General features: G+C 36.4%; 1 protein-coding gene across 7 annotated transcripts in view; it reads left to right on the top strand.

Moving 5' to 3' along the window:
• The window catches only part of EXOC6B (exocyst complex component 6B), a 559,588-nt gene that overhangs the window by 301,068 nt on the left and 235,094 nt on the right, over positions 1-23,426 (top strand). For all 7 annotated transcript variants that reach the window (XM_028514764.2, XM_028514769.2, XM_028514763.2 and 4 more), the window contains 2 exons: positions 4,936-5,047; positions 16,746-16,880. In XM_028514764.2, coding sequence (XP_028370565.1) covers positions 4,936-5,047; positions 16,746-16,880 — 247 coding nt within the window. The remainder of the gene's footprint in view (positions 1-4,935; positions 5,048-16,745; positions 16,881-23,426) is intronic.

Here is a 23,426-nt window from a genome sequence, read left to right on the forward strand (position 1 = left end):
GACATTTGGGGGGGGGAGTTATTACAGGCAGATGTAATGATAAGAATTATAGCAGACTTCACTTCAGAAAGTATGCAAGCCAGTGACAATGTAGTGATACCTTTAAAGTACTCAGAGAAAAAAATGAACTAAGCCTGAATTCTATCAGTAGCAAATTAACTTAAAGAAATTAATCTTGTATTTTTTTACATTACCTATTAGTCCCTTATACTTCCCTTCCTTCAGCAATCACCACACTGTTGTCCATGTCCATGAGTCCATTTCCTTTTTACTCAGTTCCTCTACCTTCTCACCTCCCCTTCCACTAGCTGTCATCCTGCTCTCCACCTATGAGTCTGTCCCCATTTTCCTTGTTAGTTCAGATTTTTCATTAGATTCCACGTATGAGTGAAATCACATGGTATTTGTCTTTCTTTGACTGGCTTATTTCACTTAGCCTAATGTTCTCGAGGTCCATCTATACTGTCACAAGGGGTACAATTTTTTTTTTTATGGCTAAGTGGCTAAGTACTATTTCATTGTGCAAATGTTCCATAGTTGTTTTATCCACTCATCTAGTGATGGACACTTGGGCTGCTTCCATATCTTGGTGATTAGAAATAACGCTGCAATGAACATAGGGGTGCTCATGTTCTTTTGAATTAGTGTTTTAGGTTCCTTTGTATATATCCCCAGAAGTGGGATCACTGGGTCAAAAGGCAGATCCATTTTTAATTTGTTGAGGTATCTCCATACTGTTTCCATAGTGGGCGTACCAGTCTGCATTCCCACCAACAGTGCACTAGAATTTCCTTTTTTCCACATCCTCACCAGTACTTGTTGTTTGTTGATTTATTAAAGGTAGCCATTCTGACAGGTGTGAGGTGATATCTCATTGTGGTTTTAATTTGCATCTCTCTGATGGCTAATGATGCTGAGCATCCTTCCATATATCTATTGGCCATCTATATGTCCTCCTTGGAGAAGTGTCTATTTAGGTCCTTTGCCCATTTTTTAATTGGGTTGTTTGGTTTTTTGGTGTTGATTTTTGTAAGTACTGTATAAATTTTGGATATTAATGCCTTTTCAGATGTATTGGTGAATATGTTCACCCATTCTGTGGGTTGTCTTTTTATTTTGTTGATGATTTGTAGTGATATCTTTAAAGTACTCAGAGAAAAGTGAATCAAGCCCAAATTCTGTCAGCAGCAAATTATCTTTCAAAAATGAAGGCAAAGTAATTTTTTTTTTAGTCAAACAAAAGCTGAGATAATCCATTGCCCTCACACCTATGTATGGAAAATAAAAGGAAATTTTTTCTACAGAAGGAATATCATAGGAGATAGATTCTTACATACACGAAGAAACAACGAGCTTGGGAACAGAAAAATTAAAATAATTATAAAACTACTTTTTCTCCTTTATTTTTAAATCCTCATTTTTAGATTGTACTTGACTTTTTAAAGGCATACAGTATGATGATTTAACATACATATATATATGCTGAAACTATCATATCTATCACTTCACATAGTTACCATTTTGCACACGCATGTGTGTGTGTGATAAGAACACTCAGGCTTGCTTTTTTAGCAAATTTCAAGTATACATACAATACAGTATTATTAACTGAAGTCGCCATATTGTATGTTAGCTTCCTGAACTTGTTCATCTTATAACTGCAAGTTTGTTCCTTTTGATCAACATGTCCCATTTCCCCTGTGTCTAGCCCCTTGAAACTATATTAATGTATTTAGTGATATGCTTTGATTTAAACTTCTCTGTTGCTATTGTTTTCTACTTGTCTCATTAATTTTTGACCCTCTTTCCTGATTTTCCTCCTTCTTCTTGGTTAGGTATTTTTGGTATTATGATTTATTTTCCCTCTTCATTTACTTGAATATAACATATTTATTTATTTATTTATTTATTTATTCATTGTGTGTGTTATCTCTGGGGTTTATAATATACATCCTTAACTTATCACGATTTACTTTGAATAATACATCATTTTACATATAATTTAAAAATCTTATGACAGTATAAAACAATTTATCTTCTCTCTTTTTTAATATTGTTGGCATATGCTCCACTTAGTACACATGTTTTTAAACCCTAAAACATGCTTTTGTTTGTGCTTTGACCATTTAATGGTATTTTAAAATTCAAGGAAAAATGCAGGTCTTTATACTCACTCACGTATTAGCCCCTTTCAGGCCTTCTCATTCCTTCCTAGGTTACTACTGGTCCCTTTTTCCTTCAGTGTGGAGAATTTGTTTTAGCATTTCTTCTAGTGTATATCTGCCGGTATCATATTTTCTTAGGTTTTGTCTGTCTAAATGTTTTTTACCTTTGTTTTCAAAAATATATTTTTCAAGGTATAGAATTCTATGTTGACAGTCCTCCCTGTCCCCGCACTTTAAAGATGTCAGCCCACCGTCCGCTTGCACTGTGTCCGGAGAGAAATGCGTCGTTGCCCTCATTGTTATTTCTCTGAACGTGTTGTCTTTTCTCTGGTTACCTTGAGACTTTCTCTTTATCTCTGTAATTTAGGGTTCAACTGTGATGGTCCTGTGTGTTGTTTTATTTGCATGAATACTGTTTGGGGTGTGCTGAACTTCTTGCATCTGTCGTTTGAATTGTACCAGGTTTGGAGATGATTTTGCTGATGTGTTTCCTGTCTCACTTTTTTCTCCTTTTTCTTCTGTGACTCCTAGATGCTTGATAAGTCATTCTAATTTCATCATTACTTAAATGAACTGAGTGTCTCAGTTTTAATTAATTTTAAATTACTTGTGATTTTAAATGCCATTGCAGAAGTCTCTTTGTTCTTAAGTCTGACACTGAAATTCCAAAGCTTCTGTCCTGGGGCTTATCTGTGATCTTAACAGTATTTGAGCGAGGCTTGGTTTCAGCTTTAGTTTTTGCTGCTTTGGATTGAATTTCAGTATAGCCCTGGAACCTAAATCCCTTGCAAAATCTGCAAGATTTCTGATTTCTAGCACTGCCTCCACCGTTTTCTTATGTAACAGAATTTTTTTAGGAAAGAATTGTTGGGTCAGTATGTTTATTTTTGTTTGGGGGCTCTTCCAAGTTTTCCAATCTGCAATATTAGCCCACACTGCTAAAGACTTAGCTGATTTCTCTTCATCCCACCGAAGCCTCTCAGCTGATGACTCTTACTTCCTCATATATACCTACCCAGAGCAGGTATGGGCCTGAGATATGAAAGTGGCTGGTACTCTTTGCTCACCTTTGAAGGCCTTGTTCTCGTGTGCACTTTAGTTCATTTACACATTACACTTCATTGACATTTAAGGAAAGTACAGCTTTTAGCTTAGACCTAGCTTTCTTGTTGTTACAAAAGTGGTGATAGACTTTCTTGATCTTCTACATTACATCTAAAAGTGGAACTTCTGTTCTTCTTAAAGCATAATAGATATATGTAATAAGCACAGGATGCCATGAGGGTGATTAACATCACAGTCACCAGATTTTCGGGGCAACTGTGTTAATCATTATTACAGCAACCTGTGTTTGTTCGTGGCCCATATCACAACTGATATGACATAATCAGGACTTTCCTACATGGAAGCTGAGCCACGACTGTTTTGTGCACGTTGCAATCTGAGTATTCTGCTGACACAGTGCCTAGCGTCTTTTGTGTATGGAGTATTTCAATTCAGTAATGACTTTGGAAAGGGTGGCAGTGGGCTGCAAAGTACCAGTCAGTTAAATATGGCTCTACATGGGCTCCATAAAAATATTTTTGTGTATCTTTTTTCCTAACTGATAATGGCCTTGCATTTTTTAGTTTTATTTATTTCTAATATTTTTCTTTTCCACATAGCATGACAATGCAGCTTGCCTATTATGTATTTAGAATTTAAGATTTTTAATTCAACTGTACTAAGCCTGGATTTCCATCTGCAGAAAGAGAAATTGGATAAAATTTGTGACCATTGTCCACAAGCAATAAATTATCGACAAAGAACTGTTTACACATCTTTGTTTAGTTAGTTCTTCATATGTTTAAACAAGTATCGTTATAATAGTAACCTTATTATTGAAGAACTTTTTGTCTCAAAAGGATATCTTTTGTAGAAAACCATCCTGGGTGATGTTTTCATGGGCTCATGAAGGATGTATAGGTCTTGAATTTAGTCAGTTGGTTGCAAGACTGTTTTCTTTTTAAACTGCACATAAAAATAGCTTTGGCATAATATTCTTTATGTTTAGGTTTCTTTACTGAATAGAAAATGTCTTTATGATTACTCTTGGGATAGTAAGTGGGATTTTAAAACACATAAGTGGGATTCTAAAACATGCGTGCAAGATTAAACTACTGGCTTGAAACACTTATTTTGGAATGAGATCAAAATAGACATTATATGGAAATTGATAACCTATAAACAGAGGTATCCTTTTTTTAGGGACTGTTACCAGCTAACAGTCCTTACATAGTCTATTATGTAGGAAGTCTACAGAGAGATACCAGGTTGGAAAATTATCAATATTAGTCTATGAAGGAACTTAGAAGTATGGAAGAAATAATGGTTTTAGGACGAGGAATCATGCTGGGGAACTCTTTAAGGGAGAGTGCAGCACAGCGCGGAAATATTGTGGGCTTTTGAGCTAGACTGCCTGTGTGAAAAGCCTTTTTTTTTGGCTCTGCACTCACTGTGTGACCTTGAGCAAGTTACTTAATTTTTCTGTGCCTCCATTTTTTCATCTGTATAGACAATAATAACTATTTCATATGTTTATTGTGAAGGTTAAATAAATTTTGATTTATTAAAGTACTTAGAATAATTTCTGGTGCACAAATGTTATTTGCGGCTGCCATTATTTATTATTATTATTTTGTTGATATTACTATTATTAGAAATCTCACCTTATTTGTTTGCAAAATAATTCTGCTACTTGGTATAAGTAACTATCGACACTTTTTTTCAGCTCAACTGAAGTTGATGACATGATCCGAAAATCTACAAACCTGTTGCTAACCAGGACTCTGAGCAACTCTCTGCAGAATGTTATTAAAAGGAAGAACATTGGACTTACTGAGGTAATGCTGCTTTTAATGGAGGCAGCCATGGCAACATGTCAACAGATGTCCTAGGCTCTGTGGTTTATTTATGAATTTATTATGACTTTCTGTATAGTTCACCATGCTCTTCCAGGTGGACCCCTAACTGAAAGAGCAAAATGACTGTCTTGTGTTTTTCTTTGGTCACCTTGAGGAAATCCATTATTAGTTTTTGAAAGGTACTTTCTCTCTCTCTCTCTCTCTCTCTCACACACACACACACACACATTGTTTTCACTAGCTAAATGGGTTTTCCTTTCTGAACAAGTTGGATTAAATTTGTTTTATTTGCCATTGATTATATGAACAAACTTGTTTGTTGCAGAATACAGTCAACATCAGGTTTCTATCCAAATGAATGTAGTCAGATATAGCATACAATGTGAGATCATATTTTGCCTGCAGAAATCATTGATACCACAGATATTGGTACTCGTAGGCCTTGATTGATGTTAGCCTTAGCTTTTGTTTTTGAGATTCCTCATGTACATGCGTGGTGAATTACTCTTTACCAGCTGTAAGTCTGGGGCTTTGGGACTGAGGAGACCTGAGGGAAAGGCAGTCATCGCCCCTCAGTGAAAGCTTATGCAGTCTCACAAAGAGAGGACGGACATTGTGCATATGTCGGGAACAGTATCCTGACAAAATGAAGATTTGGAGCACTGGCACGAAGTCCTAAAATTAACAAAGATGTGAAGTTTCCTTTCTCTTGGAACCTAGGATTACATGGGAACCTCAACCTGCCACTTTATGGTAATTATAGTGCCAAAAGTGAGTGCTTGTGGAGGGATTTTTTTTTTCCACAGGGGAAGAGAAAGGCTGTTGGCCATCTGTTTAACCTGTAGAGGTGGTGTAGTTTGAAAGGCACTTGCTCTAGGAAAACCTGACATTTTTAGATATATACTGTCAAGGATTATAGTGAAAGTCAGTGAAGAGTTAATGACACTGACCCATAGGTAAAGACAGCTGGAAGCCAGGTGAGCCTCTACTTCTGTTTTGAAATTATTCTTTTTTCCCTATGTTAAGATACAAAAAAATTATAATGTGGGGCATTGGCAGTGATTGAATTCTACTTATAACAAACTTTTTTTTCCCCATTGATCATCACATTTGACATTAGTTAGAACAGTTTGTTGATTTTGCAGAACTTCCTTTTTATTGTTGGGTATAGAAATAATTAGTTATTTCTTTTGTGTGTCTGATAATAGGCTAACCTTGTGATCAGGAAGGCTACAGAAAAACAAAGTTGGAGTGAACATTGGTCCTGCTTTTGTCAGATTGTGCTGTTCTCCTTTTCTGAATCCCAAGTAGGGCAGGCAGTATATTATTTATTTTGTGTACTATCTCTACATTATAACCCTTGATATAATTCTTCTTACACCATTCCATTTAGTAGTCTCTTAAAATGTCATTTTAAACAAGTAGCATAGAAGGAACGTGGTGTGAAAGACACAGCTTTGGCCTCAGAAGACTCTTGAGTTTAGTTGTGGCTGTGCTGTTGATTTATTGTGGCATCTTAAGAGATAGACTTGAATTCTTACTTCTTTGGTTCTTCTGATTCCATTGTGATAGGAAGAAGCAGTAGGAGCTTATCAAAGAAGTATATCATAGTTCTTGGCACTGTTTAAATGAAAGCTAAATGCTCTTCCTAAATCATTGGATTTCTTTATTATCAGTATCTTTGCATGTGAATGAAGAACTATCCACAGGCATTTATTTTGGTGGTTATGGTGGTGTGTGCATGTGTAGACACACACCCAGTGATTTTTTTCATCACCAACTGATAAATCTTTAAATAATTGTATTACTTACTTTTGGAAAGAGAAGCTATTATAGCCTCCTTTACAGTTAGCTGAAGTCAGTGCACACCTGAATCATCATTACAATAGGCAGCATTGGTAGAACAGTTTGTGTTCTGTATTCTTCAAAGTCCAGTCACAAACGCCATCTCATTTAGCACAGTAACATCTGAAGCAGTCTGGGCACATGTTATTATTCCCATTTTTGTAGAAGACATGTGATTAAAGTTTAATGAGATGGCCCAAGGTCATATAGCTAGTAAAATGATAGAAGTGGGACCTAAGTGTAGGTTGTTGTTTTCCCCAAACTTACTCACTTTTACTAATGTACTGCCTTTCACATTGACTTACTATTTCATCGTAACATGATAGAGATTTTTCTAGGAGGTCCACAAAAACGTGGAAATTGTTCTTATTAGAGATGGTTTTGTGACAGGGAATGGACTTCCACTAAAACAACAGAAGTATTTATAAGTACAAAAAGGTCAGAATTCTGTTTCAGGTTGTCAGACAATTCCTTTAGGATTTACAAGTTCATATAAGCTGATGTCTGTCTGTTTGTCTTTTCTTAAGGCGACCTGGTATAGAATCTCTTCTTTTTTTCTGTCCATATGCTCTAACTTTTTATCTGTACACTGTATTTCTTGCTTTTTTTTATGGCTTCTTTGCTTCCCTATGTTGAGTCAGCTCAACATTACCTTTCAGTAACTTGAATGTCTTCCTTTCTGAGGTCTCAAGTGTCTATCCTTAGTTCATTCAGCAGGTACTGCTGTTTTCCTCAGGCTGTTTTTTCCAGGTCTTTGGGAAGAAGGGAAGTTGAGCAGTGTTTGAGAGTGCACATTCTAAAGCAGTCTGCCTGGGTTCCAGTTCTAGTTCTGATGTTAACAGATGTGTTCTTTGGCATATTACTTGGTTGTATGTAAAAAAGAGGGACAATGATAGCACGTATTTCATAGAATTGTTGTCAGGATTAACATGTAAAGTGCTTAGAACAATTCCTGGTACATAGTAAATACTCAATGCATATTGTCAGTTATTAAGATAGAGGTCTGACTCTGGCCAGGTACTCAGTTGATTAGAGTGTTGTCCCGATATGCCAAGGTTGCAGGTTCAATCCTGGTCAGGGCACGTAGAAGAATCAACCAATGAATACATAAATAAGTAGAACAACAAATTGATGTTTCTCTCTCTATCTCAAATCAATTAAAAAGAAAGAAATAGGTCTAGGCAAGTAATGATTGTCAGGTCTGGTACCGAGATGTAATTTTTCAATTAAGAGAAGTCAGATTAGAACAAGATGCCCTGTGAAGACAAATAATTTGTTTATTAACTTTACAATATTTATTGAGTTCTTATTACGTGAAAGGCATTGATCTAAATCCTAAGGATAAATAAGTGAACAACAAGAACAACAACAAAAGGGATCCTTGCTTGTACTCGAATGGCATAAAACATAAATAATAAAAGTAAACCATCTAATATGTTAAAAGATGGTGAATGTGATATAGGAAGAGAAAGAACCTAGGTTAAGGAAATCAGGTGTCTGGTGGAGGTTCAAGGGTGATTTTATTAAAAACAGCAACATCTTGATGACAAGTTGTAATTGAGGGGAAAGAACATTCTTGGCGGAGGTTAGAACTGGCAGAAAGGTCTGAAGGTAGTTATTACCAATTTAAGGGGATACTATGGAAGGGTAGCTGGAATGGAGTGAGCAAGGGGAAGAAAAGCAGGAGATTAGATTAGCCAGGTACCAGGGGTTCATGGTAGGCCATTGTAAAGTGTTTGACTTTTATTTTGAGGGAACTGGAATGATGGCAGCATTTTCACTAGTGACATGATCTGACATATTTCAAAAGGATTGCATTGACTGTAGGGAGACTTCCAGTCAAGATGGTGGCATAGGTAAACATGGCTCGCCTCCTCACAAAACCACATCAAAATGACAACTAAAATATAGAACAACCATTACCCAGAACTGTCAGAAATTGAGTTGAATGGAAGTCTGGAAAGTATGGAATTAGAGAAACCACATCCATGCCGACTGCTAGGAGGGGAGGAGACTCGGAACAGGCTAGTCCCACACCCTGTGTGATGGATAGAAAATCAGGAGGAATATCTCAGGAGCAAGGAGTCCCAGCCTCACACCAGCCCCCTCAGCCCAGGGTGCCAGTACCAGGAAGATAAGTCCCCATAAATTCTGGCTGCAAAACCCCATAGGAATTTAGTGGGTGGAAGAAACTTCTAGAGTCCCAAACAGGTCTCCTTAAAGCACCCACACATGGACTTATTCAGACTCACTCTGTCTGAGCTCCAGCATGGGATAGCAGCTTGAAAGACACCAGTGGCATGCAGGGAGGAACTGCAGTGTCTGACATTAAGGTGGGACCTGGGGGTATCTTTCTCCCTGGCAGGAAGGTAGGCAGAGGCTGTTGTGCCTTTTGTGAGCCCTCCCCCTACAGAGCCACAGAGCTGGCAGGTGGGTGCCATATCTGAGACTCCACCAAACTGGCTAACACTGTTTGTCCCAACCTGGAGATCCCCTGAGACTCCCTCCCACCAGACTTACCAGCCCACTCAAGCTGTTAACAGAGACTTTTCCATATGCATGGCTGGTCTTGGCTCATGCTTCACAACTTCCTAAATCCTGTCAAGCAAGCAACAGGCAGCCTCAGTATGCCCCACTCCCAACCCCCCACCTCTTGCTAAGTGGCCCCAGGCCTGGCACTAGTAGCAGCTGCCTAGATTCACACCTTGTCTTTGTTCAGGTGATCAGGGTTACTATTATCAGTGTTAAGTTGTGTTGCTAGCAAGTACCTTTGATGCCATGTGATGAGAAGGCATTTCATCTCTGTGGTCTTCCTTCTAAAACCCATGACCTCAGTCTAACCATGAGGAAAACATTAAACAAACCCAACTTTAAGTACATTCTACAAAATACCTGACTAGTATTCATCAAAACTGTCAGGGTCATCAAACACAAAGTCTGAGAAACTGTCACAGAGCACAGGAGGTAAGGGGGAGATGTTTCAACTAAATGTAATGTGAGATCTTAGATGGAATCCTGAAAAAGGTAAAGAATATTAGGGAAAAACAAATGAAATGGGAATATAGTGTCTTGTTCAGTTAATAGTAATGTACCAATGTTGGTTCCTAGTTGTGGCAAATGTACTCTAGTAACATAAGGTGTTAACAGTAGGGAGAACTGAGTGTGGGGTATTTGGGAACTGTTTGCAACTATTTCATAAATATTAAACTATCCTAAAATGAAGCATTTATTTACATTAAAAAAATTAAAGAATGAAAGAGAGGAATTGGAGATAACAAGAATAAGACAACTTGATTGGGGAATTTTGTTACAAATGTAAGGAAGGACATAGGTAGTAGCCCTTAAAGGAAATGGGTTAAGCAAAGGTTTATTTTTTTTAAGTAGAAGTAATAGCGTATTATTTTGGATGAGAATGTACAATAGAAGGTGAAAGTTGACTATGTAGGAAGATGGGGGAAGTCCCTGGAGTAATGTAAGTAGGAAAGAGATTTTAATCTGGACACAGTTAAAGGGATTGGCTTCAGGAGGTATAAAGTTCATGTCTCCTAACAGATGAGACTGAGTATGTGGATGCAGAGGTGATGGTTCAGTATATATTTTGGTGGTAGGCTCCAAATGCTCAGTTTTTCCAGTAAAAGTAAGGTCTTTAGTTGAAATTAGAGCTTAAAAGCAAATGTTGGAGTTGGAGGAGAGAGAAAGAATCTCTGGATAAATGGAATAGAAAATTAATTTGTTCTTGATTATGTGATTATTTTGTAGCATTCAGTGATGGGATTGGCTAGCATGGCTGTGTATTTTCTTAAGCCATATTTAGTTGGAGATCTAATGAGTAAGCCCATATCAGTAATTGACTTCAGCAATTTGATGTATATTATACTCAATACTATATTTTTATATTAGTATCTATATTTAATTAAAATGTATTTATTTCTTAGGTATCACATTTATGTTATTACCTCAGTTTTTAAAATTTAATCTTTATTGTATTTTTCTTACATTATCTTTTAGTCCACTTATAACCCCCTTCCCCTGGCAGTCATCACACTGTTGTCCATGTCCATGTGTCCTTTTTCCTTTTTGTTCAATCCCTCCACCCCCAACCTCTCTCCCCCACTGGCTGTCATCCTGATCTCCATCTATGGGTCTGTCCCCATTTTCCTGGTTTGTTCAGTTTGTTCATTAGATTCCACATATCACTGAAATCATATTTACCTCAATTTGAAGATGAAGAAAGAGAATAACTTTGCTCATGGCCAGCTAAGCAGTAATCCATTTGGAACTAGGATTTGAGATAAGTTTTGAAATACTCTTTCTTTAAAAAATTTCTTTGAAATGAGTTTGAAAATCATACTTTTTTCTGAACTTTTATTCTTTCACTACACTAATTTAAAAACATCAGTATCATAGAGAGAAAGGAAATAAATGACTAGTTTATTATTTCAGAATATCAAAGAATTAGTTAAGTTTAAAAGAAGTTTTAAGATGAGTCCAAGGACATCCTACTTATTTGCAAAGAATATATCGATAGAAAGGTTTAAGATGTAAATTGGACTTAAAATAACTTATTTATTATAGATGATAGACATATTTTACCTTCACTTTAAGTCCCCATTCAAATATCATTTCTTTAAGGCAGCCTTCCATGACCACCCACCTCAGAGGAACTCAGACCTACCATTGCCATGCACTCCTTATTCTCACTTCTATTCCCAGAGCTCATTTCTGCCTGGCAGTACACGATGTGTTTATATGTGTATATGTTTACTATAGTGTCTTCGAGGTCAGGGACTTTGCCTCTTTTGTGTTTGAATTTGTACAGCTGTATCCTGAATCCTTGGCACATGGTTTTGAATTCATGAAAGAGAGAAGAAAAAAAAAAGAAAGTAGGTAGGTAGGTTCTTAGGGTAAAATTAGAGAAATTCATAGTTCCTATCAGTGATGCCATATTGAATATTTATATTTTTATGATTATAATAGTGTCCCAGGAAACCTGAATAAGTGACGGTGCTTTGCATTCACCCTGTGTTTTTAATATACTTTAGGTTGATGACCACAGGGCTCTAGCCTGCATTATTTGTCACCCACACACCATGTGTCCCCATCCCCTGTTGTTAAATAGCAAAGATATCCAGCCAGTATTACATTAAACCATTTTATACTTAAATTTTGTCAGATATAAGCGTTGTACCAACCTTTGAATTTGGGGCCAGTAGTTTCAAGTATTTTAGTACTTTAGATGTTTTCCTTGGAGACGGCATAAAATCAGCAGTTAATGCGCCTTTTGATACCTTTGCAGGGATGATATGGAAGTAAAAATTTCATGAAGTCTTAGGGATCTTGTTTTTGTGAGTGAGAACCATGGCAGTGATTTAGTTCTTTATCTTCTTGCAAATGTAACAGTTGAGAAGCACTGTGGAGAAGAGTGTGACTTCTTACTTACTGGCTTTGGGTTAGTCCATTTGGGGAGATTCAGTGTAGTAAATTAAATCTCTGCTTCGGGAAATAGCATACTATCAATTCTGATATAAGTAAGATATAAATACCCCAGAAGTAGTTTATAGTTGGGGATGGAAATTTGTTCTTAGAATTTAGGGCTTAGTTTTGAACTGTTGAAGATGATGAAGACATTTTCTTTCCTGGAGTTTGTCAAGAATCTGAACATCACTCCATCATCATTGCTCCGGCCCCGCTGGGGTGTTTCGCTGGGGTTGGAGAAGTGACTCCCCTGGTCAGCTCTGTGCCCTTGCTCATTAGATTCTCTGTGATAGTGGGAGAGACAGGAAAATGTTCTGTTCCTTAATGATTTGTAACCAAAGTGACTTTGGTTATTTAGTTGTGAGAGGTGACTGGTGCTCTCGTTGTGAGAGGTGCTCTATAGTGTTTTCTCTTTTTTTGATAATTCTCATAGAACTTTATTTTATGTAAGACATAGTTAATATCTGATCTGTTGTTAGTTCCATGTCCTTGAAACAATGTTAAGGACAGTTTAGATTGCCGCAGTGATTTATTTTTGTAATAGAGTGGGAAGTAGGGGTTAAAAATATCAAAGGAGCTCAAACTCTGATGGAAGTTGATATCTGAAATTGCTTTGTTTCATCCTTACTTTTAAAATTACCCCCAAAGCATCTGGCTTCACATTTGTAAATGCCCTTGTAAGGATTTTGGTTAGCTGTCATTCAGGAGAAGAGATCACTTAGACCTCATTAACAGACAATATTCCCTTTGAAAATGACATGGTATCTACTGTAATCCTAGAGTGTTTTAATAGTCTTTTCTATGCTCAGCAATGAAACATTTCAGAAGTGACTGACAGCCAACTGATGTAATTCATGGTGATCTTTTGTGTTGACAGATCTTTAAAAAGTCATGGGAAATTACTACTGTACCCAGTGAAGCCGCCTCCTTTTTTTTTTTTAAACTGCCAATATCCTGCAAAACAGGACAATTTTCTCTTTGACTGCCACTGTTTTTTATTTCGATAACATGACACGATTTCTCCGTATTATTAGGATTTTTATGATAGATAGAATGTGTTCCCAATAAGTAATGCTAATTTTAAAATAGAAATTCTTCAGTTTTCCAAATTAACTCTCTTACTTTTCTGACTTCTGCATCAAGACAACCTTGCCAGTAGCCCCTTTCCCACTCAGGAGGAAGAGTGATTTAATTTAGACAATCAAACCTTTTTAAATGATTTTAGTCTTCCTCTGATGGAGAAACACGTTGAAAGGAAAGGATGACAAATTGCTTATTTTGGTGTATGTTTTTTTCTAGAGCACTCTAAAGCTAAAAGGCTGATATTTTACTTATTTTTGTAGGAGATAGTGTCTATGTCCAAAACTCAGTCTCCAAATTCAAGCTGTAGAATGAGCGGAAAGGGCCTCGTGATGAATGTGAACTTGTCTGATGAGTTGTTGGGAATAATACAGAGATCTAGTCCCAGTGTTGCCCTAACTTTTCATCTTTGTTGGACCTGCACCTCTGGGTCTTTGCTCCGTCATCATGTTGAAAAGAGCTGTTTTTCTCAGATCTTCTGGCTGGTCCTTAGGGGAGTAGAAGGTATCTTTCCCCTTGTCCAGTCTATTACCAAAGTATTGTCATTATGAGTTGACATATAATTTTGAGCAAGAACTGTGTGCTAAGTGCTATTGAGGAAGAAAGAATGGACTTTCTGATTACAGTCCTATTAATATTTTTGTTTTATATTCCACAGAAATACCATTTGACTGTAAAAATGTGTTATACCTCCCTTCATCTTTTTAGTTCCAGTTTCCCCTTGCGTCATCTACCCACTCTTCCCCCGACTCACTCTCTCACTAGACTAAAAGAAGGACCTAAGTTGATCCATTTTCTGGTAGACAATACTCCCCTTACCTTCCAGAGCCCTACTACCAGAAAATGGTCTTATAAAAATGAAACATTAAAGAAGTAGAAGAGAGAGAGAGAGAGAAACAAAGGTTCCATTCCATTTTCTCTTTGTGCTTCTTTTAGACTCTGGGGAATGTGAAGAGTTTCCATAGTTGAAATAAGTAGTAGGTACTGTTCCTTTGTATTTTGTTTTTCACGTAGAGTAGAATCAAAGGATGAAGGTTCTAGTTTATGGGAGACCCAGGATCTGCTCCAGCCTACTGTGCCTACCATGCAGCGTGCCAGGGCTGCCTCTTACACTAGGCCAAAAGGCCCTGTTGGGAGTCATTTACATGAGTTCATAACTGAAGGTAGATACTTGGATTTGAGTCCTAGTTCCATTTAGGTATGTGATCTAAATAAAATAATTTTATTTTTGTTTTTGTTTTAGAAAAATGGAAGTAATAATTATTCCCACTTAATATTTTTCTTCAGGTTGTTGGGAAGACAATGTAAGAAAATGAGTTGTGAGGTGCTTTACATACTTCAGTTCTATATAGATAATAATAGTTATTCCTCATTCACCTCTCAAAGTAATTTATAGATGACTTTGTTCTTATAAGTACTGCCTTCTTTAAGGATCTTTTCTGTAAGAAAAGAGAAATAGTATTAACTGAAGATATTTAATTTTTACAATAACTCTGTGAGTTAGAAGTTATTATTGCCATTTTACAGATAAAGCCATAAGCTTAGAGAAGTTAAGAAATGCTTTCAAGATCAACACTTTGTGAATAGTTAATTCCCTGGTTTCTCTGACTTCAGTGCCCATGTGTTTTCTTCCATAGACTAATGTAGTTTAATTTACTGCAGTCCAGTCCAACACCTCTGTGTTCTTCAGGCCTAATTTTGAAACTTTTTCTTTCCATTTCAATTATTTTTGTTCTTTTAGTGGGAGTTTATTTTATTTATTTGGCAGTTATTTAAGGCTAGGCATTATGCTAAACACTATTAGTTTCCTCGCGCCCCCCCACCCCTAGTCCTTTTTAAACAGAAGAAAATATGTCTAAAATAGAGTGGCAAGAACTTCTATAAGGTGTGTCCAGAAAGTATCCAGCTACATACTATGAAAAATAGAGACATTTATTGAAGAAGATACAGGATATAAGAAACACTGTACATAGGACAATGATGCCTTAGTCCCTTTCAAAGTAGGCACCTTGGGACCTCACACACTTGTCCCAACATCTCTTCCACTGTTCAAAACACTCTGCAAAATCCTTTGTTGGAATCAGCACCAGCTGCTCTGTTGTATTCCTGAATCTCATTGACATTCTGAATTTTCTCACTTTCAAAGGTGATTTTAGTTTTGGGAAAGGCCAATGGTAGCAGAGTGCCAAATCTGGGCTGTAGGAGGGACTGAGTCACCTGCATGATTTGATGTTTCACCAAAAAACTCTGCATGAAATGTGATGCCATGAGCAGGCACGTTGTTATGATGAAACTGCCAATCACCAAGTTGCCCATAGCTGCAGCAGTTTTCATTATATTGCCTCTCTCAACTGACAAAGGACATTATAGTAGTATTCCTTATTAATTGTTTGGTGTGGAGGGGTGTACTTGTGATGGACAACACCTTCCCAATCAAAAAACACAGTTAACATGGTCTTGATCTTGCACCTTCTTCAGGTGTGGAGAACCAGACAATTTGCATTGGGATGACTGGGACTTCATTTCTGGATCATAGACCCATGAGCCATAGACCCATGATTCATCTCCAGTTATGGCCTTTTTGAGGAAATCTGTTCATTGGTAGGGGTTTGAATCAAGTCATTAACAACTGCAGTTCCTTACAGCCTGGATATGCTCAACATTCTCAGATGTTCTGCTTGTTGCAGGCTTTCCAGAATGTGGATCACTTTCAACAGATTCTCAACCATCTTAGAAGTGTTTATGCCACACTTTATTTGTGCAGCACTCAGTGCATTGTCCCTGAAACCCTTCTGAATCATCCAAATAGTTTCTGTAGAGGAATGTTCAAGCTTAACACAAAATTTGATGCAGATTCTTTGCTCAACTCACTCAGTCATTTTGAATGCAATGGCCACGTAGTACATGTGCTACGGTGTCTACTGCCCCCACAACAAGTACAGTGAAATCATCATGGTTCATGCATGTGCATTCCAGTCCACTCTCCTTGGTTGCCAGGTTACACTGATGTTGTGCAAACTGTTCTTGTCATATTAACAGTGGCTGGACTTCCCATAGAGACCTTGTATATAGTAGGGGAAATACAGGATGCTTTGGGTAGTCAGGGAGGGCTTCATAAATGAAGTAATAATACCCATGCTTTAAAATACCCTTTGTAGAATACAGATGCCTTCTGCCATCATACCTTTTGCTTTTCTCTCACCAGAAGATTGGTATCAAGCCATTTGTCCTGGGGCAAAGAGTCAAATGATTCTTACATGTGCTTGTTATTTTCCAGCTTGTCCAGATTATTATTAATACAACACACTTGGAGAAATCCTGTAAATACTTGGAAGAATTCATCACCAATATCACTAATGTGCTTCCAGAGACAGTCCATACCACCAAGCTCTATGGCACCACAACTTTTAAGGTAAGAAGGCCCTACAGTACTATAGAACTGCTTTGGATAATACATAGTCTGGGGTACTCAGCCTAACATGGCTTGTTTCATCCAGGTTGCATAACAGTGTGATTGATAACTTCTTCTTCTGAGTAGATGCTTATGAATCCCTTAGAAAAACAAATACTAATGATAATTTTAGGGAATTTATACTTAAAAAAGTCAATCTTTTGTGTCTACTAAATCTTTTTTTATAGAATTGTGTTCTTAGTTTTCTTTTTTTAAAAAAGATGTATTTATTTATTTTTAGAGAGGGGAAGGGAGGGAGAAAGAGAGAGAGAGAGAAACATTGGTGTGTGGTTGTCTCTCACATGGTCTGCAACCCAGGCATGTGCCCTGACTGGGAATTGAACCTGTGATGCTTTGGTTTGCAGCCTGAGCTCAATCCACTGAGCTACACCAGACAGGGCTTTACTAAATCTTCTTTATATTTTCTACATGAAAATGGCTATTTTCTCAGTTGCCCTCATCACAATTGAGATGTTCTTAAGTATGATCTAGAGAATAGTTGAAATCAATATTAATTAAAAATTAATATGTCCTATGTCCATTTTTTAACTTTACTTTTAAGCAAGAAATTTCTGTCCCTTGCTATTGAAGTTAGTAATTTTATAATTATTTCACAAGGCCACAGCACTGGTTTTGACTCAGAGCTAATCAAATGGGAAAAATGACACCCTTGTAGGGTAAAAGAAAGATTGATGGTAGATGCGTTTCTGGAGAATAAATACCTTAATTTCAAAGAGCCTTAAGGAACTCCTTTGTATTGCCATGTGAGCTTTAAATAGATATTAAGCAGAAAAAGTAACAAGGCAACATCTTAAATACTAAAATGGTTGATTCTGACATAAAAGCCAACATGTGTGCTTTGGGTTTTTGGTACTGTGTTATTTGGTCATTTTAGTTTTGAAACAAATCTATATCACTCTTTTGAAATCCAGAAGTTGATGTTTATTAGATATAAAGTTGTTGAGTTAAAATCATGATTTTATGTCCATTGGTATCTACCTTTTCCTATCCTTTTACCCTTTTTCTTTATTTACTGTTACTTTGCTTTGAGAGAAGATTTAAGAGAAGAAATCAAATTTGATTCATATCATTTATTACATTTTATGAGAGATAAAAATTATTAGAATGTTCTACTCTTTTTCTGGGACAAAAGAAAAAATGAGAAAGATCCTGAATAGCCAAAGCAATCTTGAGATATAGGAACAAAGCTGGAGGCATCATGCTTCCTGGTTTCAAATTATATTACAAAGCTACACTAACCAAAACAGTATGGTATTGCATACAAATAGACACAAAAATCAATGGAACAGAATGGAAAGCTGAGAAATAAACCCATGCATATAAGATCAATTAATGTACAACAAAGCAGCCAAGACTGTGGGGAAAGATAGTTTTTTCAATAAATGGTGTTGGCAAAATGGGACAGTCACATGCCAAAGTATGAAACTGTACTCCTATCTTATATCACAGACAAACATCAACTCAAAATGGATTAGAGACTTGATTGTAAGACAGAAACCATGAAACTCTGAGAAGAAACCCCAGGTGGTAAGCTCCTTGACATTGGCTTTAGCAGTTATTTTTGCATTTGACACCAGAAGCAAAAGCAAAGCCACAAAAGCAAAAATAAAGTAGTGGGACTTCATTAAGCTAAAAAGTTTCTGCACAGTAAAGGAAACCAACAACAATATGAAAAAGCAACTGATGGAATGGGAGAGAATATTTACAAATGATATATGTATCTAATAAAGGGTTAATATTTAAAGTATTTAAAGAACTCCTACAACTCAATAGCAAAAAATCAAACAACTCAATTATAAATAGGCAGAGTTACTAAATAGACATTTTTGTAAAGAAGAAATAAGAAATGAATTTAGGAAAGTAGCAGGTTACAAAGTTAATATCCAGAAATTTACTGCACTGTTATATCCAATAACAAATTAACAGAAAGGGAAATTAGGAAAATAATCCCATTCACAGTTGCTACAAAAAGGATAAAATCCCTAGGAATTAACCTAACCAAGGATGTAAAAGACCTGTATTCAGAAAACTATAAGGCTCTGAAGAAAGAAGTTAAAGAAGATACAAATAAATGGAAGCACATATTGTGTTCATGGATAGGAAGAATTAACATCATTAAGATGTCCATACTACCCAAAGCAATCTATAGATTCAAAACAATTCCTAGCAAGTTTCCAATGATGTAGTTCACAGAACTAGAACAAATATTTCAAAAATTTATATAGAACCACAAATGACCCCACATAGCAACATCATTTCTTTTTGGTCCTGAGAAGAAGAACTAAGTTGGAGGAATCACCCTACCTAATATCAAACTGTGCTATAGGGCCATAATAATGAAAACAGCATGGAACTGGCATAAAAACAGATGAACAGATTCATGGAATGGAGTAGAGTGCCCAGAAATAAACCCACACCTTTATAGTCAACTAATATTCAACAGAGAAAGGAAGCACATACAATGGGCTAACGATAGTTTATTCAATAAATGGAGTTGGGAAAATTGGACAGATATGTGCTGAAAAATGAAACTAGACCACTTTCTTATGCCATAAACAAGAATAAATTCAAAATGGATAAAAGACTTAAATGGTAGATCCAAAACCATAAAAATCCTGGAAGAATACATAGGCAAGCAAAATCTTGGACATTGCTTGTAGCAATTTTTTTTTATCAGAAATATCCCCCCCAGGCAAGGGAAACAAAAGAAAATAAATAAACAAATGGGACTACATCAAACTAAAAAGTTTTTGCACAGCAAAGGAAATCATCAACAAAGTAAAAAGACAACTCACAGAATGGGAGAACATATTCACCAATATCTGGTAAGTGATTAATATTAAAAATTTATAAAGAACTTATAAAACTTAACTCCAAACAAACAACCCAATTAATAAGTGGACAAAGGACCTGAGTAGACACTTCTCCAAAGAGGACATAACAGAGGAGCAGTAGACATATGAAAAGATGTTCAGTGTTACTAATCACCAGAAAAATGCAAATTAAAACCACAGTGAGATATCACCTCACACCTGTCAGAATGGCTATTGTTTATAAATCAACAAATAACAGTGCTGGCGAAGGTGTGGAGTAAAAGGAACCCTACTGCATTGTTGGTGGGAATGCAGACTAGTGCAGCCACTGTGGAAAGGAGTATGGAGACACCTCAACAAATTAAAAATGGATCTGCCTTTTGACCCAGCGATCCTACTTCTGGGGATATATCCAAAGGAACCCAAAACACTAATTCGAAAGAATGTAAGCACCCCTATGTTCTTTGCAGCATTATTTGCAATCACCAAGATATGGGAGCAGGCCAAGTGTCTGTCAGTAGATGAGTGGATAAAAAGACTATGGAACATTTATACAATGGAATGGTACTCAGCCATAAAAAAGAAAATTTTACCCTTTGTGACAGCATGGATGGACCTGGAGAACATTAGGCTAAGTGAAATAAGCCAGTCAGAGAAAGACAAATACCATGTGATTTCACTCATATGGAATCTAATGAAAAAACTGAACTAACAGGCAAAACAGAGACAGACTCATAGATAGAGAACAGATGACAGTTTGGGGGGTGGTAGTTAGGGGTAGAGGGATTGAGCAAAAAGGAAAAAGGACTCATGGACATGGACAATAGTGTGGTGATTGTTTGTTGGAGGATGTATAAGGGGACTAAATAGTAATGGAAAAAGTACAATAAAGATTAAATAAAACAATGGCCAGCAGGTAAATGAAAAACATGTTCAACATCACTAATCATCAAGGAAATGAAAATGAGAATCACAATGAGATATTACCTGACACCTGTTAGAATGTCCAGCATCAAAAAGAAAGAGATGACAAATGCTAACAAGCATGTGTAGAAAACTCTTGCACATTGTTCCTGGGAATGTTAACTGGCATACTTGGTATGGAAACTTCTCATGCAATTAAAAATAGAATTATCATTTGATTCACATTCTCACTTCTGGCTGTATATTCAAAGGAATCAAAAGCATTATCTTGGAGAGGTAGCAATACTTACATGTTCATTGCAGTGTTATTTACAATAGCCAAGATATGGAAACAACCTAAGTGTCTATGAACAGGTGATCAGATAAAAAAAAGTGGTGTATGTATACAATGGAATATTATTTTGCCACGAAAAAGGAGGAAATCATGCCATTGTGGCAGCATAGAACCTTAAGGGCATTATGCTAAGTAAAATAAGCCAGGCAGAGAATGTCAAATATTACATGGTTTCACTTACATGTGGAATCCTTTTTAAAAAGTCAAACTCATAGAAAAGTGTAGAAAAGTTGTTGCCTGGTGCTGGGAGGTGAGAGAAATACAAGTTGGTATAAGGTACAAACTTTTAGATAGAAGGTGAGTAAGGTCTAATAGTTGATAATACTGTATCATATAAACTGAAATTTAAGAGAGTGGGAAATAGATGTTCTCACTAAAAAGAAACTATATGAGGTGATGAATGTATTAAATAACTAGATGGGGGAATTCTTTCACAATATATACATATATCAACTCACCACAATGTACATTTTAAAGAACTTAAATTTTATTTTCAGTAGTACGTCAGTACAGCTAAAAAAATTAGGCCAAAAAATGACATGGTGAACTACAAAATATTCTTTAGGTCAGCTGCTAGGTGAATTACACATCCAAGAGTGACCATGAATCATTTCAAATTGCCTATAGAACTACTTAAAACAAAGTTTGTTATTCATCATATTATATGTATATCATTACTTTCAAAAATTTCAATAGTTTTATTTTATTAATATTGACATAAGTAACATTGACTTATTTAATAAAAAGGCTCCAACAATGACTATGAAAATATGACAAGAGCTTTAAGAACTTTAGGGTGACCTTAGGCATTTTAATCAGAATTATAATTACTCTTAAATATTAACATTATTATGGAGCACAGGTAATAATTATAACGAAAATATTTCCTTTTGATTTACTATGGGAGCCAGAATTTTTCTAGGAAAGAAAATGTGGGAGGGCCTGTAGTCAAGTGTTCAGCAGAGAATAAGGAGCTGGAGTGTTAGAAGGTGAGGATAATGTATAGTTGTGTATCATATAGGGAATACATAATCTGTTCTGCTGGCCTTTCACTCACCTACCTCAATTTTCTTATTTCAAGGGCTTTTCAAATTATCGTCAGATATCCTCCCAGAGGATGGCTTGTGTATTTCTGTTGTTGCTTTAGCATTAAAATTGCTACGGGAAAATTAAAGGCAGACGGGAAGCCGTAGGGGTTGAGCAGCCAGTTAAATACTTAGTAAAGGAGAAGTTCTGGAGACCGCTAATGGTCATGTCAACAGTGCTTATTGGAAACACTGGTTGCATAAAACACATTGAAAGTTTATTTTTACCAGGATTGTTTCAGAACAGCTAGCCCAGAACCCAGTGTAAACATGGCAATTATAACAGCTACATGTTGTGTATTTTCCTAAGCTACTGTTTCCAGAAAACTTCCCCTTGCAAATGGAAATCTGTATGCCAAAAGGGGCAAAAAGAATCAGAAGGTCTCCAAGGTGTGTTCTCGCAGTGGCCGCCTTGTTGCCCTGTGTGTCATAATGAAGCTGGCATTCTTTGCTTTCCTTGTTCATAAGAATTTCTTTGCTCTCTTACAAATTAGAATGAAGGTATTTATTAATTTGCTCCATTGCAGATATTGTCTTTGTATTTACTATGCAACAGTCTGGTAGATTCTTAGAGAAAAAATTAGACTTAGAGTTTATAATCTACATGAAAGACAGAGACTGTGAGTTCTATAAAGAGCTATGGAGGAGGTGGAGGAGGGGTGGGGAGAAAATACGGATAACTATAACTGAACAACAATAAAATAATTTAAATAAAAGAATATAAAAAAATAAAATACAAAGAACTGTGTGAAAAGTAGCAGAATAATACAATATATATTACATCCCTCATTGATTCTACATGTATCTATAAAGCATCTACTACATACCATGCAATTTATAGGTGTGAACTCAATATACAGGTCTCCTGACCTTACAGAGCAAATATTCTAGTTGATAAATGGGGATGATAGTTGATAAACATACAGACAAAAAGTCTGATTTATAATGCCAGGGAGTGGTAAGAACTAGGAAGAAAAATAAGTGCCCTGAATGAAATGAGAATGGAATCATTTGGATTTCTCATAGATAAGCATTTTGGTCAGAGGGAACAGTACAATAGTAGGTATTGCTGTGTTCAAGGAATAGCAAGGGGATCAAATCTGGCAGTGATGCGTCTATCATTGGTGGTAGGGGTGGTAAGAGATAAAATAGGAGTCAGATAACTTCTGGCCTTGTAGGTCACAGTAAATACTTTGGATTTTATTCTGAAATGAAATTTGAAGTCATTAGAAGAGGGGAGTGACAGTGATAAACTGATTTATGTTAATGGGTAACACTGATTACTGTGTGGAAAATGAATGCATTATAGGTCAGTAAATGTGGAAGAAGA

Source organism: Phyllostomus discolor, chromosome 6 (genome assembly GCF_004126475.2).
Source record: "Phyllostomus discolor isolate MPI-MPIP mPhyDis1 chromosome 6, mPhyDis1.pri.v3, whole genome shotgun sequence".
Classification (NCBI taxonomy): Eukaryota; Metazoa; Chordata; class Mammalia; order Chiroptera; family Phyllostomidae; genus Phyllostomus; species Phyllostomus discolor.